Below are 19,091 nucleotides of genomic sequence, written 5' to 3'. Positions count from 1 at the left end.
GTGGCAAGGTATATGAACTAACAGGTTATAGAGCAAACAACGCAATTATCACAACACCTAGGTTGTATAGCTTATTCTTTTCTGCCTTGTCTTCCTCGATTATGTTACCTACGCACAGCTACTGTAGAAACGCATTGGGTTTATTTTCGATTTTGGTGAGAGTGAAACCTCTCTCTTCGCCTCTTATTCTCTGACTGGGCTTCGTCCTCTCACCATATTTGGGAATGAAAATTCCAACCGGATGCTACAGATTTATACATCCGGTGAAACATCTGTCTCTTTGTTCTATCATCTGTGGCCACCATCAAATAGGCGGCGCCTACTTCCCAAATGGGCAAGAGTCAAACGATCTACACTTGTCATTTGACAAACCTTGCTTCTCGAGTTGGATTGACATATTGCTTAACCAACCGCCATAGTGTTCGCTGTGGTGGCCCTTCCCCCTCCGATGACGTGGTGTTACTGTTATAATTTTGTCGGATAACAGGACGAAAGCTACTGTACTCAGGTGAGATGCTACAGTGTTGCACTATTGGGGTCAACTGAAGTGCAAACGTTCGTTCAAAAAATATACCAAATTTCTCTGCTGATTTACAAGGTATTGCTATGAAAATCTGGGTTTGCCATTTTAGTTGCCTTCGAATATGAACGGTTCTGTAATTCAATGTTGTTGTTGTTTTTTTTAGCTGTTAGCCATTTAGCTAACGTTGGCTAGTAGCTCAGCCCTTTTATTTGAATGGCAAAACTCCAGGATTATACAGTCTCTTAATGCTAGGCGTTGTTTTGGAATCGAGTGCCTACAGCAATATCCTGGTAAAGATCCTTGCCTTATAATAATGTGTATTACTACCACATAGACATATACTTTTGCATTATTGTTGATTCCTCCTATTAGGCTACTGGCTTTAATGAATACACTTTGACATTCCTACCCTATGGTTATGTACGAGTAGAAATATAAGAGAGGCATCCTTATCTCCGTGTTGATAACACACACACACACTGTACCTCGGTAGCACACAACATGTAACGTTAGCTACTAACCCAATAATGCATTTCCTTAGTGTCCCTGTTCTACCACTCCTTGACCCAGTACGGTAGTAGTATGTCTCGGGAACAGCTGGTGGTGGAGAGGGCAAGGAGGGCCTTCCAGACCGGTATGTCGAAACCCCTGAAGTTCAGAGTTCACCAGCTTAAGAACCTGCACCGTTTCATCACAGAGAGACGCAAGGACATTGCAGACGCTGTCAATAAGGACCTTAACAAGGTGAGCGTTGGAGTGGCGTCCCAAATTACACCCTAGTCCCTTTATACTGCACTACTTTAGAGCCCTGGGTCCTGGTCAAAAGTAGCACACTATAAAGGGAATAGGTTACCATTTGAGAGTTTAATTTTACAATTTACATAAAGGTATCCTTTAAGAGGGTTGTAAAATGGTTTATAAGTAGTTTTTAGAATAAGTTAATATGTAGTCTGGACATCTAATTATAACCCACTTATAACTATGTGTTAACCTACTGTAGAGCACTCTGTGACAATGTTTTTGTAAAAATGGCTATATAAATATGACTGTCTGACTGACTGATTGGTGTAATGGTGTGTCCTTGACCTGCTGCAGACTGAACACAGCACAGAGTTGTTTGAGACCCTGGGTCTGGAAGGGGAGATCGACGTGGCTGTGGAGAGGCTAGCAGAATGGGCTGCCCCTCGACCTGTAGAGAAGAGCCTCCTCACCATCTTAGACGAGGTAAGACAAGATAAACATTGTAGAGTCCCAAATGGCAGCCTATTCCCTATATTGTGCACTACTTGTGACCAGGGCCCATCGGACCTTATTGTCTGTTTCCACCTAAATGTATTTTTATGTCCTGTAATCTCATTACAGGACATAAAATACAACATAGAACGTTTACATTTTTAAAAGATGTAACCTTCATTTGACTAGGCCAGTCCGTTATAATGACGGCCGAGGAACAGTGGGTTCCTAGGCTTTACCTTGTTCAGGGGCAGCTCTGGGATTCGATACAGAAACCTTTCGGTTACTGGCCCAACTGTCTAACCACTAGGCTACCTGCCACCCCTACAGAACATATGAAGGAGGGGGGATCTTAGATTAAAAACACAGTCTACGTCTTGTCACAGGTATACATCCAGCCAGAGCCTCTGGGAGTGGTCCTCATCATCGGGGCCTGGAACTATCCCTGGGCAGTGACCCTCCAGCCCCTGGTCGCGGCTATTGCTGCAGGTACTGTAGTAGAAAACGTAATGGAGGTGGTTCTGTGTGTAAACGATGCTCGCGTTGATGAATAACCTTGCCTGAGACTTGGAAACTTGTGTTAGCTCCCCGAGCTAATGCCTAGGCTTTACCTCAGCAGGCTAGCATGGAGCTAATGCCTAGGCTTTACCTCAGCAGGCTAGCATGGAGCTAATGCCTAGGCTTTACCTCAGCAGGATAACATGGAGCTAATGCCTAGGCTTTACCTCAACAGGCTAGCATAGAGCTAATGCCTAGGCTTTACCTCAGCAGGCTAGCATAGAGCTAATGCCTAGGCTTTACCTCAGCAGGATAACATGGAGCTAATGCCTAGGCTTTACCTCAACAGGCTAGCATAGAGCTAATGCCTAGGCTTTACCTCAGCAGGATAACATGGAGCTAATGCCTAGGCTTTACCTCAACAGGCTAGCATAGAGCTAATGCCTAGGCTTTACCTCAGCAGGCTAGCATAGAGCTAATGCCTAGGCTTTACCTCAGCAGGATAACATGGAGCTAATGCCTAGGCTTTACCTCAACAGGCTAGCATAGAGCTAATGCCTAGGCTTTACCTCAGCAGGCTAGCATAGAGCTAATACCTAGGCTTTTACCTCAGCAGGCTAGCATAGAGCTAATGCCTAGGCTTTACCTCAGCAGGATAACATGGAGCTAATGCCTAGGCTTTACCTCAGCAGGCTAGCATAGAGCTAATGCCTAGGCTTTACCTCAGCAGGATAACATAGAGCTAATGCCTAGGCTTTACCTCAGCAGGATAACATAGAGCTAATGCCTAGGCTTTACCTCAGCAGGCTAGCATAGAGCTAATGCCTAGGCTTTACCTCAGCAGGATAACATGGAGCTAATGCCTAGGCTTTACCTCAACAGGATAACATAGAGCTAATGCCTAGGCTTTACCTCAGCAGGATAACATAGAGCTAATGCCTAGTCTTTACCTCAGCAGGATAACATGGAGCTAATGCCTAGGCTTTACCTCAACAGGCTAGCATAGAGCTAATGCCTAGGCTTTACCTCAGCAGGCTAGCATAGAGCTAATGTCTAGGCTTTACCTCAGCAGGCTAGCATAGAGCTAATGCCTAGGCTTTACCTCAGCAGGCTAGCATAGAGCTAATGCCTAGGCTTTACCTCAGCAGGATAACATAGAGCTAATGCCTAGGCTTTACCTCAGCAGGATAACATAGAGCTAATGCCTAGGCTTTACCTCAGCAGGCTAGCATAGAGCTATTGCCTAGGCTTTACCTCAGCAGGCTAGCATAGAGCTAATGCCTAGGCTTTACCTCAGCAGGCTAGCATAGAGCTATTGCCTAGGCTTTACCTCAGCAGGATAACATAGAGCTAATGCCTAGGCTTTACCTCAGCAGGATAACATGGAGCTAATGCCTAGGCTTTACCTCAGCAGGATAACATAGAGCTAATGCCTAGGCTTTACCTCAGCATGCTAGCATAGAGCTAATGCCTAGGCTTTACCTCAGCAGGCTAGCATAGAGCTAATGCCTAGGCTTTACCTCAGCAGGCTAGCATAGAGCTAATGCCTAGGCTTTACCTCAACAGGATAACATGGAGCTAATGCCTAGGCTTTACCTCAGCATGCTAACAATGAGCTAACACAGTCTTGTAACTGTTAAGGGTTGCGTCAATCAAATCTGGTATCAGGATAAGTATGCCGCTGAGTCACCGATTGTATGCTATGTATTTTTTATTAGCTAAGCAATAAGTGGTAAATGCTAATTTTCTCATATACGGGCTCTCTGTCGCACCTCGCAGGGCAAAACAGAGAACTGACTTGTTCCTGACAAAGATATTATAATATACTGACAGAAGTCATTCCTGCTTCCGAGCCGGCCTGTCAGAGTAGAGACTGGGCGTGGTTTAAACTCACCCAGCCTATCGTTGATTGTTGGTGCACGAGCTGGTCCCAGCCCCCGGGCGCTTCAGTGGTCAGTCGTTGTAGTTGTGTAGAATATCTATGCGCCCATTCTTGATACAGTTATCACGCACCACCTGGCTCCTGTTTTCTAACAAAAGACCGTTTGTTCCCAACACTACGTTCTGTATGTGTCCGTTTTTATGTTATTCTGTATTTCACGAGAAAGGCCCATGGCCCTGAAACTGTTAACAATGTCTCGAGTCAGCTATGTTGCATAACACATACATCCACACAAGCCAACAGCAGATCATATTCAATCACATATATGGTAATATATATGGTAGTGCATAACACAGAATCCTCACATAACGTTGTTATGATTACACATTCACTGTCTAATACCACCTCTCTTCTGCATCCCTCCCTCATCCCTCCCTCATCCATCCCTCCCTCATCCCTCCCTCTATCCCTCCCTCATCCATCCATCCCTCTATCCCTCCCTCATCCATCATCCATCCATCCCTCCATCCCTCCCTCATCCATCCATCCCTCTCTCCATCCCATCTCTCCATCCCATCTCTCCATCCCTCCCTCCATCCCATCTCTCCATCCCATCTCTCCATCCCATCTCTCCATCCCATCTCTCCATCCCTCCCTCCATCCCATCTCTCCATTCCATCTCTCCATCCCTCCCTCCATCCCATCTCTCCATCCCATCTCTCCATCCCATCTCTCCATCCCTCCCTCCATCCCATCTCATCCATCCATCTCTCCATCCCATCTCTCCATCCCTCATCCCTCCCTCATCCATCCATCTCTCCATCCCATCTCCTCATCCTCATCCCTCATCCATCCTTCCCTCCATCCCATCCCATCATCCCTCTCCATCCCATCCCATCCATCCCTCCCTCATCCATCCCATCCCTCATCCATCCCTCCCTCATCCATCCCATCTCTCCATCCATCCCTCCCTCATCCATCCCATCCCTCATCCATCCCTCCCTCATCCATCCCTCAGGTAATGCTGCTGTGGTTAAGCCGTCAGAGGTCAGCTCTCATTCAGCCAAGGTCATGGAGGAACTGCTCCCACTCTACCTGGACAAGGTCACTTCACTAGCTTCAAATCCCTATCAGATGCATGTTTACTCCTTTACACAGCCTTCAGAAACCCTTTGACCTATTCTACATTTACACCAACAGGCTCCTGAACAGCTTCTATCCCCAAGCCATAAGACTGCTAAATAGCTAACAAAATAGCTAACAAAATGGCTACACGAACTATCTGAGGTGTCCATTGTATTTTATTCTTATTTTTTTGCACTGTCTCTACGCACACTCACATGGCCCCTACACACTGTCACTCCAACACACACACACACAAACACACACTCCATCATCTGCTCACACACGCATAATATGCATTTATACTGACTCTACACATACACACACACTTACGATCATCATATACTGTATACTCCTGCTACTCTGTTTATCACATAACCTGATGTCTCCTTCCCCCTCTACATATCTACCTCCATCACTCCAGTATCCCTGTACATTGTTAATATGGTACTGAACTGACCCTGTATATAGTCACCTTTCCCCTCTACATATCTACCTCCATCACTCCAGCATCCCTGTACATTGTTAATATGGTATTGACCCTGTATATAGTCACCTTCCTCCTCTACATATCTACCTCCATCACACCAGTATCCCTGTACATTGTTAATATGGTATTGACCCTGTATATAGTATTGACCCTGTATATAGTCACCCCCTCTACATATCTACCTCCATCACCCAGTATCCCTACATATCTACCTCCATCACTCCAGCATCCCTGTACATTGTTAATATGGTATTGACCCTGTATATAGTCCCCTTCCCCCTCTACATATCTACCTCCATCACACCAGTATCCCTGTACATTGTTAATATGGTATTGACCCTGTATATAGTCATCTTCCCCCTCTACATATCTACCTCCATCACTCCAGCATCCCTGTACATTGTTAATATGGTATTGACCCTGTATATAGTCATCTTCCCCCTCTACATATCTACCTCCATCACTCCAGCATCCCTGTACATTGTTAATATGGTACTAAACTGACCCTGTATATATTCTGCTTACGTTACACATGTTATACTTATATCTTGTTGAAACATTTTGTTGTTACAGCCTGAATTTAAAATGGATTAAATATAAAAAAACATCTCACCCATCTACACACAACACCCCATAAAGACAAAGTGCAAACATGTTTTAAAAAAAACATTTTTCCAAACGTATTGACAATGAAATACAGATATCACATTGACATAAGTATTCCCACCCTCGAGTTAATGCTTTGTAGAAGCACCTTTAACAGCGATTACAGTCTTTCTGGGTGAGTCTCTAAGAGCTTTACACACCTGGATTGTGCAACTTTTACCCATTATCCTTTTCAGAATTCCTCAAGCTCTGTCTAATTGGTTGTTGATTATTGCTAGATAGCCGTTTTCATGTCTTGCCATAGATTTTCAATCAGATTTAAGTCAAAACTCGGCCACTCAGGAACATTCACTGTCTTCTTGGTAAGCAACTCCAGTGTAGATTTGGCCTTGTGTTTTAAAACCACAACATACAATACATTCGGCCATTTGCATGGGCGATATATAAAATCATAATGGAATTTATTCCGAACAACAAGAACTTTGGGGGTGGGCAATACATAATGGGTACTGCCTGTGGCTCTTTGCTTTGCATTCACTAGTTAGTCGATTTTTTGCTTTTTTCTCCCTGAACAAGAGTTTGTTTCTGGCTCCAGACAGAGACTCAAGATAGGTTTGATTATTAGAGGTTGAATGGTGAATTAATCTCCCAGAGTCTGGTAGAAAGCAGACTGAACCACGTTTTCCTCTAGGATTTTGCCTGTCCTTACCTCCATTCTGTTAAATTTTTATCCTGAAAAACTCCCCAGTCCTTAACGATTACAAGCATACCCATAACATGATGCAGCCACCAATATGCTTGAAAATATGGAGAGTTGGTACTCAGTCATGTGTTGTATTGGATTAGCCCCAAACATATTGTATTCAGGACAAAAAGTTACATTGATTTAACACATTTTTGTTTCAGTATTACTTTAGTGCCTTGTTGCGAACAGGATGCATGTTTTGGAACAGACTTCCTTATTTTCCCTCTGTCATTTAGGTTAGTATTGTGGAGTAACTACAATGTTGTTGATCCGTCCTCAGTTTTCTCCCATCACAGCCATTAAACTCTGACTTTTTTAAAATTACAATTTGTCTCATGGTGAAATCCCTGAGCAGTTTCCTTCCTCTCCGGCAACTGAGTTAGGAAGGACATCTGTTTCTTTGTAGTGACTGGGTGTATTGATACACCATCCAAAGTGTAGTTTCTTCGCGAGGTATTGGAAAGCCTCCCTGGTCTTTGTGGTATTATCTGTGTTTAAAATTCACTGCTCGACTGAGGGACTTCATAGATAATTGAATATGTGTTGTACAGAGATGAGGTAGTCATTCAAAAAACATGTTAAACACAATTGCGCACAGAGTGAGTCCATGCAACATATCACGTGACCTTTTTAAGCAAGGCTTTACTCCTAAACTTATTGAGGCATCGCCATAACAACGGGGTTGAATACTTATTGACTCAAAACATTTCAGCTTTTCATTTTTTATTAATCAGTAAAAAAATTAGAGCAAACATATTTCCACTTTGACATTGTAGGGCGTTGTTGTTGTTGTTGTTTTTTTGTAGGTTAATCTAATCCATTTTAAATTCAGGCCGTAACAACAAAATGTTGGGGAAAGCAGAGGAGTGTGAATCCTGTCTGAAGGCCACTGTGTTTCCTTTAAATTCTCATTTCAAACCCTCTTGTGTCGTAGTTCATGGTGAGAGGAAACTGAAGTTTGTGTGTGTGTGTCCTCCCCAGGAGCTGTACCCTGTAGTGTGTGTGTGTGTGTGTGTGTGTCCAGGAGCTGTACCCTGTAGTGTGTGGGTGTGTCTCAGAGACCCAGGAGCTGTACCCTGTAGTGTGTGGGTGTGTCTCAGAGACCCAGGAGTTGTACCCTGTAGTGTGTGGGTGTGTCTCAGAGACCCAGGAGTTGTACCCTGTAGTTAACTGAAATCCTTATTTTCCTGGGTCTTTCCAGGAGCTGTACCCTGTAGTGTGTGGGGGTGTCTCAGAGACCCAGGAGTTGCTGCGTCAGCGTTTCGACCACATCTTCTACACAGGGAACAGCACTGTGGGTAAACTGGTGATGGAGGCCGCAGCCCGACACCTCACCCCTGTGACCCTGGAGCTGGGGGGGAAGAGCCCCTGTTACATCGATAAGGACGTCGACCTCAGAGTTGCATGCCGGTCAGTAACTTCATACCATAGAGCTAGCTTTAGCCGTTAGCACTCCGATAGGGAATTTTAGCTTTAGCCGTTAGCACTCTGATAGGGAATTTTAACTTTAGCCGTTAGCACTCTGATAGGGAATTTTAACTTTAGCCGTTAGCACTCCGATAGGGAATTTTAACTTTAGCCGTTAGCACTCCGATAGGGAATTTTAACTTTAGCCGTTAGCATTCCGATAGGGAATTTTAACTTTAGCCGTTAGCACTCCGATAGGGAATTTTAACTTTAGCCGTTAGCACTCCGATAGGGAATTTTAACTTTAGCCGTAAGCACTCCGATAGGGAATTTTAGACCTCAGAGTTGCATGCCGGTTAGTGGCAGGCTGCCCCATATTCCTTGAGAGTTATTCAATCTGTGTCATTTTGTCCCTGGTCATCTAAAATCTTGGAAATTGTATAATGTGGGCAGCGTCACTGCAAGAGCTCAAAGACCATTTCATACTTACTCAGATGAGAACAGCTCAAAGACCATTTCATACTTACTCAGATGAGAACAGCTCAAAGACCATTTCATACTTTATGAGAAGCCCATTACTCCTCTGTGTTTCCCCAGGCGTATCACCTGGGGCAAGTTTGTGAACTGTGGTCAGACGTGCATTGCCCCAGACTACATCCTGTGTGAACCCAGCATCCAGGACAGAGTGGTGGAGGAGATCAGGAAATGCATCACGGTATTATACAAATAAGTTGAATAGAAATGGGGCAGAATGGGGCTTACACAGAGTACAAGGAGTGGTACGTTAGCTCAGAACTGGTGTTGACTCCAGACCACTCATACAGAACCTTTATCTGGCAACTAAGATCTATGTCACGTCTGTTCTTAAAGAAGTCAACAGTGGGTTGAACCGCCTTGTTCAGGGGCAGAATGACAGTTTTTTACCTCGTCAGCCCAGGGATTCGATCCAGCAACCTTTCGGTTGCTGGCCCACCGCTCTAACCACTAGGCTCCCTGCCACCCCCCTGTTCTTAAAGAAGTTGACAGCAGCTGTAATTCACTCAGTGCCTGTATAGAAAGTCGACACCCCCTTGAACTTGTTTTACAACATATCTACACACCCTACTCCACATTTAAAAGTGTTTTCCAACATATCTACACACCCTACTCCACATTTAAATGTGTTTTACAACATATCTACAGACCCTACTCCACATTTAGATGTGTTTTACAACATATCTGCACACCTTACTCCACATTTAAATGTGTTTTACAACATATCTACACACCCTACTCCACGTTTACATGTGTTTTCCAACATATCTACACATCCTACTCCACATTTAAATGTGTTTTACAACATATCTACACACCCTACTCCACATTTAAATGTGTTTTACAACATACCTACACACCCTACTCCACATTTAAATGTGTTTTACAACATATCTACACACCCTACTCCACATTTAAATGTGTTTTACAACATATCTACACACCCTACTCCACGTTTACATGTGTTTTCCAACATATCTACACATCCTACTCCACATTTTTAAAGTAAAAAATAAAATTCTAAAACATTTTCCAAATTAAGAAGAAAAAAAACTGAAGTATGATAATTGGATAAATCCAACCCCCTGAGTTAATACTTGGTGTCAAAATTGCTCAGGTTCAGTACATTTGGTTGGGGATCATTAATGGACAGTTTTATTTAAACCTTGTCTCTGATTTTTATTTTAAGCAGATTTATGTCCGAACTGAGACTTGACCACTCAGGACTCGACCCTGCTTTTGCATAAACATTTGTTTAGTTGTCCCGTAGAAAAATACAACTCTAGAGACTGAGGTGGGGTTTTCCTCAAACGTTTTACCTGGGCTCTGCTCTTTTCACATCTATTTTCATCCTGACAAACTCCCCAGTCCCTGCCGGTGACAAGCATACCCATAACATGATGCTGCCACCACAATAATGGTAAATAGAGGAAAAAAAGTACAATTCCATATAATTCCAAAACATTCAAGAGGGTGCAGACTTTCACTAGGCCCTATATCTGCATTTTAATGATCATTCGCAATAGTGTATTTTACCTTTGGGCTGGTGTTAGGAGTTTTATACGGACGACCCAAAGTCCTTCGAGGACTATGGACGCATCATTAACCAGCGCCACTTCCAGAGGGTGATGTCACTGCTCGAGGGGAGTACAGTGGCCATCGGAGGAGACAGCGACCAGTCACAATGCTATATAGGTACGATAACGAGGCCCCTTTTGGCTGTGTGTGTGTGTGTTATTTCTCAAGTTTGTAGTATTCACGAGCCTCCCCTTTCCCCCCTGCCCCTCTGCTCACTGTGTGTGTTATTTCTCAATGTGCGCGTGTCCAGCCCCCACGGTGCTGAAGGACGTGACAGGGGGCTCCAAGGTGATGCAAGAGGAGATCTTTGGTCCCCTGCTCCCCATTGTCACTGTTAGTGGAGTGGACGAGGCTATACAGTTCATCAATGAGAGAGAGAAGCCTCTGGCCCTCTACGTGTTCTCTCCTGACAACAAGGTAAAGACCATAGAAGTCAAATCAAAGCTAAAGTCTGTAAGATTAAACTAATGAAACTTTAACTAATGAAACATATCCATATTAATGAATATGACTTATGACCTACGTTAAATACTAAGTTAGTGTCTCTCTGTCTCTCTCCCTCTGACTCGCTGTCTCTCTCTCGCTTCCTCTCTCTCCCTTTCTGTCTCCCTCTTTCTCTACATCCCTCCCTCTCTCTCTCTCCCTCTGTCTCTCTCGCTTCCTCTCCCTCCCTCTCTCCACCTCCCTCTCTCTCCACCTCCCTCCATCTCTCTCCACCTCCCACCCTCCCTCTCTCCACATCCCTCCCTCTCTCCACATCCTTCTCGACACCTCCCTCTCTCCTCTCTATCTCCTTCTCCATCTCCCTCTATCTCCCTCTCCCACCCTCTCTGTCTCCCTCTCTCATCACTTCCCTCCCTCTATCCTCTCTCTCTCTCCCTTTCTCCCTCCCTCCCTCTCTCTCTCCCTCTCTCCACCTCCCTCTCTCTCCCTCCCTCTCTCCACCTCTCCCCACCTCTTTCCCCCTCTCCCCCCTTCTCACCCTCTCTCCCCCTCTCTCGCTCTATTTCCCCCTCTCTCGATCTCTCTCCACCTCTCTCTACCTCCCTCCTTCTCTCTCTCCCTCTCTCTCCTCCTCCCTCCCTCCACCTCTAGTTGATCAGGAGGGTGATAGCAGAGACTTCTAGTGGGGCCCTAGTGGCCAATGACTGTCTGGTCCACTTCACTGTCAGTGCTCTCCCCTTCGGAGGGGTGGGTAAGTTAACACCAACACACACACACACACACACACACACACACACACACACATATATGATACTGATATGTGTGTTATGTGTGTGTCTAAATGGCACCCTTGTTAGTACCTGACGTGTGTGTGTGTGTGTGTCCCTCCCCTCCCTCCCTCCCTCCCTCCCTCCCTCCCTCCCTCCCTCCCTCCCTCCCTCCCTCCCTCCCTCCCTCCCTCCCTCCCTCCCTCCCTCCCTCCCTTCCCCAAGGTAACAGTGGTATGGGACGCTACCACAGCCAGCACGGCTTTGACCAGCTCAGCCACCTGCGTGCCTGTCTCATTAAGAAGCTCAACCTGGAGGACGCCAACGCCATGCGTTACCCGCCGCACACGGCGAAGAAGCTGGGCTGGGCACGCTTCTTCCTCCTGAAGCGGGTCAACCTGCGCCAGCTCAGACGCATGGCGCTACTGGCCCTGTTCTCTGCCATGGCTGCCTTCATAGTACAGGTCAGATAGACTATAGTACAGGTCAGATAGACTATAGTACAGGTCAGATAGACCATAGTACAGGTCAGATAGACCATAGTACAGGTCAGATAGACTATAGTACAGGTCAGATAGACTATAGTACAGGTCAGATAGACTATAGTACAGGTCAGACTATAGTACAGTCAGTCTATAGTACAGGTCAGATAGACTATAGTACAGGACTATAGTACAGGTCAGATAGACAGATAGACAGGGATAGATAGACTATAGTACAGGTCAGATAGACTATAGTACAGGTCAGATAGATAGACTATAGTACAGGTCAGATAGACTATAGTACAGGTCAGATAGACTATAGTACAGGTCAGATAGACTATAGTACAGGTCAGATAGAGGTCTATAGTACAGGTCAGATAGACTATAGTACAGGTCAGATAGACTATAGTACAGGTCAGATAGACTATAGTACAGGTCAGATAGACTATAGTACAGGTCAGATAGACTATAGTACAGGTCAGATAGACCATAGTAAGGGTCAGATAGACTATAGTACAGGTCAGATAGATACTATAGTACATAGTACAGGTCAGATAGACTATAGTACAGGTCAGATAGACTATAGTACAGGTCAGATAGACTATAGTACAGGTCAGATAGACTATAGTACAGGTCAGATAGACTATAGTACAGGTCAGATAGAGATAGACAGGTCAGATAGACTATAGTACAGGTCAGATAGTACAGGTCAGATAGACTATAGTACAGGTCAGATAGACTATAGTACAGGTCAGATAGACTATAGTACAGGTCAGATAGACTATAGTACAGGTCAGATAGACTATAGTACAGGTCAGATAGACTATAGTACAGGTCAGATAGACTATAGTACAGGTCAGATAGACTATAGTACAGGTCAGTAGACTATAGATAGATAGACTATAGTACAGGTCAGATAGACTATAGTACAGGTCAGATAGACTATAGTACAGGTCAGATAGACTATAGTACAGGTCAGATAGACTATAGTACAGGTCAGATAGACTATAGTACAGGTCAGATAGACTATAGTACAGGTCAGATAGACTATAGTACAGGTCAGATAGACTATAGTACAGGTCAGATAGACTATAGTACAGGTCAGATAGATAGACTATAGTACAGGTCAGATAGACTATAGTACAGGTCAGATAGACTATAGTACAGGTCAGATAGACTATAGTACAGGTCAGATAGATAGACTATAGTACAGGTCAGATAGACTATAGTACAGGTCAGATAGACTATAGTACAGGTCAGATAGACTATAGTACAGGTCAGATAGACTATAGTACAGGTCAGATAGACTATAGTACAGGTCAGATAGACTATAGTACAGGTCAGATAGACTATAGTACAGGTCAGATAGACTATAGTACAGGTCAGATAGACTATAGTACAGGTCAGATAGACTATAGTACAGGTCAGATAGACTATAGTACAGGTCAGATAGACTATATACAGGTCAGATAGACTATAGTACAGGTCAGATAGACTATAGTACAGGTCAGATAGACTATAGTACAGGTCAGATAGACTATAGTACAGGTCAGATAGACTATAGTACAGGTCAGATAGACTATAGTACAGGTCAGATAGACTATAGTACAGGTCAGATAGACTATAGTACAGGTCAGATAGACTATAGTACAGGTCAGATAGACTATAGTACAGGTCAGATAGACTATAGTACAGGTCAGATAGACTATAGTACAGGTCAGATAGACTATAGTACAGGTCAGATAGACTATAGTACAGGGTAGACTATAGATAGATAGACTATAGTACAGGTCAGATCAGATACTATAGTACAGGTCAGATAGACTATAGTACAGGTCAGATAGACTATAGTACAGGTCAGATAGACTATAGTACAGGTCAGATAGACTATAGATAGACTATAGTACAAGATAGACTATAGTACAGGTAGATAGACTATAGTACAGGTCAGATAGATAGACTCAGATAGACTATACAGGTCAGATAGACTATAGTACAGGTCAGATAGACTATAGTACAGGATAGACAGATCAGATAGATAGACTATAGTACAGATAGACTATAGTACAGGTCTATAGAGGTCAGATAGACTATAGTACAGGTCAGATAGACTATAGTACAGGTCAGATAGACTATAGTACAGATAGACTATAGTACAGGTCAGATAGATAGTACAGGTCACTATAGTACAGGTCAGATAGACTATAGTACAGGTCAGATAGACTATAGTACAGGTCAGATAGACTATAGTACAGGTCAGATAGACTATAGTACAGGTCAGATAGATAGACAGTACAGGTCAGATAGACTATAGTACAGGTCAGATAGACTATAGTACAGGTCAGATAGACTATAGTACAGGTCAGATAGACTATAGACTATAGTACAGGTCAGATAGACTATAGTACAGGGTCAGATAGATAGACTATAGTACAGGTCAGATAGATAGACTATAGTAGGTCAGGTCTATAGAGGTCAGATAGACTATAGTATAGTACAGGTCAGATAGACTATAGTACAGGTCAGATAGACTATAGTACAGGTCAGATAGACTATAGTACAGGTCAGATAGACTATAGTACAGGTCAGATAGACTATAGTACAGGTCAGATAGACTATAGTACAGGTCAGATAGACTATAGTACAGGTCAGATAGATAGACTATAGTACAGGTCAGATAGACTATAGTACAGGTCAGATAGACTATAGTACAGGTCAGATAGACTATAGTACAGGTCAGATAGACTATAGTACAGGTCAGATAGACTATAGTACAGGTCAGATAGACTATAGTACAGGTCAGATAGACTATAGTACAGGTCAGATAGACTATAGTACAGGTCAGATAGACTATAGTACAGGTCAGATAGACTATAGTACAGGTCAGTCAGATAGACAGTACAGGTCAGATAGACTATAGTACAGGTCAGATAGATAGACTATAGTAGACAGGTCAGATAGACTATAGTACAGGTCAGATAGACTATAGTACAGGTCAGATAGACTACAGTACAGGTCAGATAGACTATAGTACAGGATAGACTATAGTACAGGTAGATAGACTATAGTACAGGTCAGATAGACTATAGTACAGGTCAGATAGATAGACTATAGTACAGGTCAGATAGATAGACTATAGTACAGGTCAGATAGACTATAGTACAGGTCAGATAGACTATAGTACAGGTCAGATAGATAGACTATAGTACAGGTCAGATAGACTATAGTACAGGTCAGATAGACTATAGTACAGGTCAGATAGACTATAGTACAGGTCAGATAGACTATAGTACAGGTCAGATAGATAGACTATAGTACAGGTCAGATAGACTATAGTACAGGTCAGATAGACTATAGTACTGGTCAGATAGACTATAGTACAGGTTAAATATTTATTTGAAATAATATGTCAAACAAGATGTGCATTTTGTCTGAGGGGATAACAACATGAATTAAAACACATTTCCAAAATGTTTTTTTCAATGGTAATTAGACCATATCCCCAAGGTGCCATGTACATTTGGTCAATAAGCCTCCAATCACAGGGTTTTAGTTGATCAAAACGTCTCTAAGTGTTGGGAGATGTAAAACGGAGGATGCAAGACACTGCAACACAACTAGGCAAGTCAGTTAAGAACAGATTCTTATTTTCAATGACGGCCTACCAGGGAACAACTGCCTTGTTCAGGGGCAGAATGACAGATTTGTACTTTGCCAGCTCAGGGATTCGATCCAGCAACCTCTCGGTTACTAGTCCAACGCTCGAAGCACTAGCCTTCCTGCCGCCCCAAACTATAAACTCAGATTTCAAAATATATATCCTGGTAACTGTTGTTCCCTTATTTTTCAGGGGGGGGGGGGGGGTTCAGACTGAGTTTGCTAATAGGCCTTCCTGCTCTAGTTTTTAATCAATGGTTCAGAGAGCCAATGGCACCCTATTCCCTATGTAGTGCACTACGTTTTACCAGACCCTGGTCAAAAGGGGAATCGGGTGCCATAGGGAATAGGGTGCCATTCTGGACATATCCCATAAGTGGATACTACGAAACAGTTTAGTTCCCCACAATAGATCCCTGTCCTTGCTCGGCCGGTCACTACAGCCCCTCCTACTTAAATACCATAGTGGCCTGTGTGAGGGCAGAGGGAGGGACTGGAGCGTCTCGGTCCTGGCTGGTTTAAATAACGACAACCTCTCAGTGACCGGTGATCCAAGGAAGAGAGAGGAGATATCGGGTCCATCACAAATGGCACACTATTCCCTATTTAGTGCACTACTTTTGACCAAGGTCTTGTCAAACGTAGTGCTCTACATAGGGAATAGGATGCCATTGGCTCTCTAAACCACTGATTAAAAACTGGTGCCATTTAGGATGCTGACATAGAAGTTTGTTGTGTGTCCCACTAACGGACTCATACTCAAATCAAATGTTATTGGTCACATACACATGGTTAGCAGATGTTATTGGTCACATGGTTAGCATATGTTATTGGTCACATGGTTAGCAGATGTTATTGGTCACATACACATGGTTAGCAGATGTTATTGGTCACATACACATGGTTAGCAGATGTTATTGGTCACATGGTTAGCATATGTTATTGGTCACATGGTTAGCAGATGTTATTGGTCACATACACATGGTTAGCAGATGTTATTGGTCACATACACATGGTTAGCAGATGTTATTTGTCACGTACACATGGTTAGCAGATGTTATTGGTCACATACACATGGTTAGTAGATGTTATTGGTCACATGGTTAGCAGATGTTATTGGTCACATGGTTAGCATATGTTATTGGTCGCGTACACATGGTTAGCAGATGTTATTGGTCACATACACATGGTTAGCAGATGTTATTGGTCACATGGTTAGCATATGTTATTGGTCACATGGTTAGCATATGTTATTGGTCACATGGTTAGCAGATGTTATTGGTCACATACACATGGTTAGCAGATGTTATTGGTCACATACACATGGTTAGCAGATGTTATTGGTCACGTACACATGGTTAGCAGATGTCATTGGTCACATACACATGGTTAGAAGATGTTATTGGTCACATGGTTAGCAGATGTTATTGGTCACATACACATGGTTAGCAGATGTTATTGGTCACATACACATGGTTAGCAGATGTTATTGGTCACATGGTTAGCAGATGTTATAGGTCACATACACATGGTTAGAAGATGTTATTGGTCACATGGTTAGCAGATGTTATTGGTCACATACACATGGTTAGCAGATGTTAATGCGAGTGTAGCGAACTGCAGCTTGTTGGCCGAATAAGTTTTTTTTTCTAATATTCGTAGTTTATGTTGTCAACTGTTCTATTTTAAATTTTTTTTCCAAATTAAAAAAGTTTATTAATACGATTTAAATGATTATCTCGAAAGATTCCCAGCTATTGTTTTCAATTAGCTATTTGTGTGTCTAAATGCTAACTGCTTCTATTTTGTCTCTTGAATCCATCCTGGAAAGTACATTTTCACAGAGATGGCAAGATACATTATGCGAACATTCCCTCTCTTAACTCCCACAGCTCCATAGAATGGTGTCCGTCCCAAATTACACCCTATTCCCTACATAGTGCACTTCTTTTGGTCAGGGCCCATAGAGCTCTGGTCAAAAGTTGTGCACGATATAGGGAATAGGTTGACATTGTGGACAGAACCCTTGTGCTCCCAGCACAAGAATGGCTTTGTCTCCATCAGACAATGTTTGGTGTTGTTGAGGAAATCTAAACACACAACACTAGAAACATGATCTACAGCCCCCTTTAATTACCCAGCATGCATTCCCCTTCACTAAATAAGGCCTTTGTTTTGGGTCCTCTGGTACCTCTACACATATCTGTTTTTGTAGTTTGCCGTGCCCCTGTTGATTGTCATATTCATTGTTGTCCTGTTTGTGAAAAGTGATGATGGGAGACATTCTGTGCCTTGTGTTTCTTGCAGAGGTTCCTGCGGTGATGCTGATGTGGGGAAACTGTACGTGAGGCTCCGCCATCTTGGACCCTGATTTAGACTTGTCGTGCTGGGGCAACAGTTATGTCTTAGTGTCAGTCATAAACATTGCAAAATTGCAATAGTTAATTTTAAATCACAATTATTTAACTGTTTTTAAAACAAGGGTTATGAACCATTAATCATTTTAGAGGTGTTTATGAGTAAACCTGTATATTTGAGGTTATTTTTTTATCTCGTATCGTGTCCTACACATTTCATCTCTGTTGCACTGTTGCAAATGGATTCTAACCTCAATGGAAGACTGAGTACCATGCATTTGCATTATTCCTGGGAATTCCCTAAAGGAGTGCAACTGTTGTGTAATGTAAAGAATGTGCCTCATGTTGTACTAGTTTTTATACTGATTATGTCAACAGTACTTTATGTTTGGTATGAAAAGAAAAGTTGCCCGCCTATATATACCGTCTTATTAACATTAACAATGAGATGATCAGTTTTTTTATTTAAGATATTAAAATGACATTTAGGCTTGGCTGTGAAATAATATATAATAATAATAAGACCGTGAAGAGTTATTCATTTCAAATAAAAAGTTATCTTGTTTATGGGTATTTATTACACTTCTTTGATGTCACTTTTTAACAACAACAAAAAAATGTATATTTAGCACAAAAAAAAAAACATTTCATACAACATTCTGTTATTTTACTAGTGTAACTTCATGAATAAAATTCTGTGATATTGTAGGACTAACCATATGGCCATTTCGTAGCTCAATTTTCCATTTGTATAAATGCAAAAAAA

The 19,091-nt window shown here is 42.8% G+C and overlaps 1 protein-coding gene and 1 long non-coding RNA gene across 7 annotated transcripts; both read left to right on the top strand.

Moving 5' to 3' along the window:
* Positions 1 to 470: 470 nt before the first annotated feature.
* On the top strand, positions 471 to 18,890 carry LOC135553207 (aldehyde dehydrogenase family 3 member A2-like). Of its 6 annotated transcripts, XM_064985380.1 has the most exons (13): positions 534 to 598; positions 795 to 813; positions 1,065 to 1,267; positions 1,619 to 1,747; positions 2,143 to 2,245; positions 5,155 to 5,240; positions 8,301 to 8,509; positions 9,104 to 9,221; positions 10,594 to 10,735; positions 10,869 to 11,035; positions 11,714 to 11,813; positions 12,055 to 12,293; positions 18,276 to 18,890. In XM_064985380.1, the coding sequence occupies exons 3-13, from the start codon at positions 1,106 to 1,108 to the stop codon at positions 18,288 to 18,290; spliced, it is 1,470 nt and encodes a 489-aa protein (XP_064841452.1). In that variant the 5' UTR covers positions 534 to 598; positions 795 to 813; positions 1,065 to 1,105; the 3' UTR covers positions 18,291 to 18,890. The 6 variants fall into 6 exon arrangements, with proteins under 6 accessions (XP_064841453.1, XP_064841451.1, XP_064841449.1 ...); XM_064985381.1 differs by lacking the exons at positions 534 to 598; positions 795 to 813 and adding an exon at positions 471 to 508 and having other exon boundaries at positions 1,094 to 1,267; XM_064985379.1 differs by lacking the exons at positions 534 to 598; positions 795 to 813 and adding an exon at positions 478 to 508.
* Positions 12,305 to 13,592, top strand: LOC135553208 (uncharacterized). Its single transcript, XR_010457564.1, has 3 exons — positions 12,305 to 12,356; positions 12,572 to 12,638; positions 13,412 to 13,592. It is a non-coding gene; the product is annotated as an uncharacterized LOC135553208 (long non-coding RNA).
* Positions 18,891 to 19,091: the final 201 nt, after the last annotated feature.

This window comes from Oncorhynchus masou, chromosome 13, assembly GCF_036934945.1.
Source record: "Oncorhynchus masou masou isolate Uvic2021 chromosome 13, UVic_Omas_1.1, whole genome shotgun sequence".
Taxonomy (NCBI): domain Eukaryota; kingdom Metazoa; phylum Chordata; class Actinopteri; order Salmoniformes; family Salmonidae; genus Oncorhynchus; species Oncorhynchus masou.
This window is presented reverse-complemented; position numbering and strand designations above follow the sequence as displayed.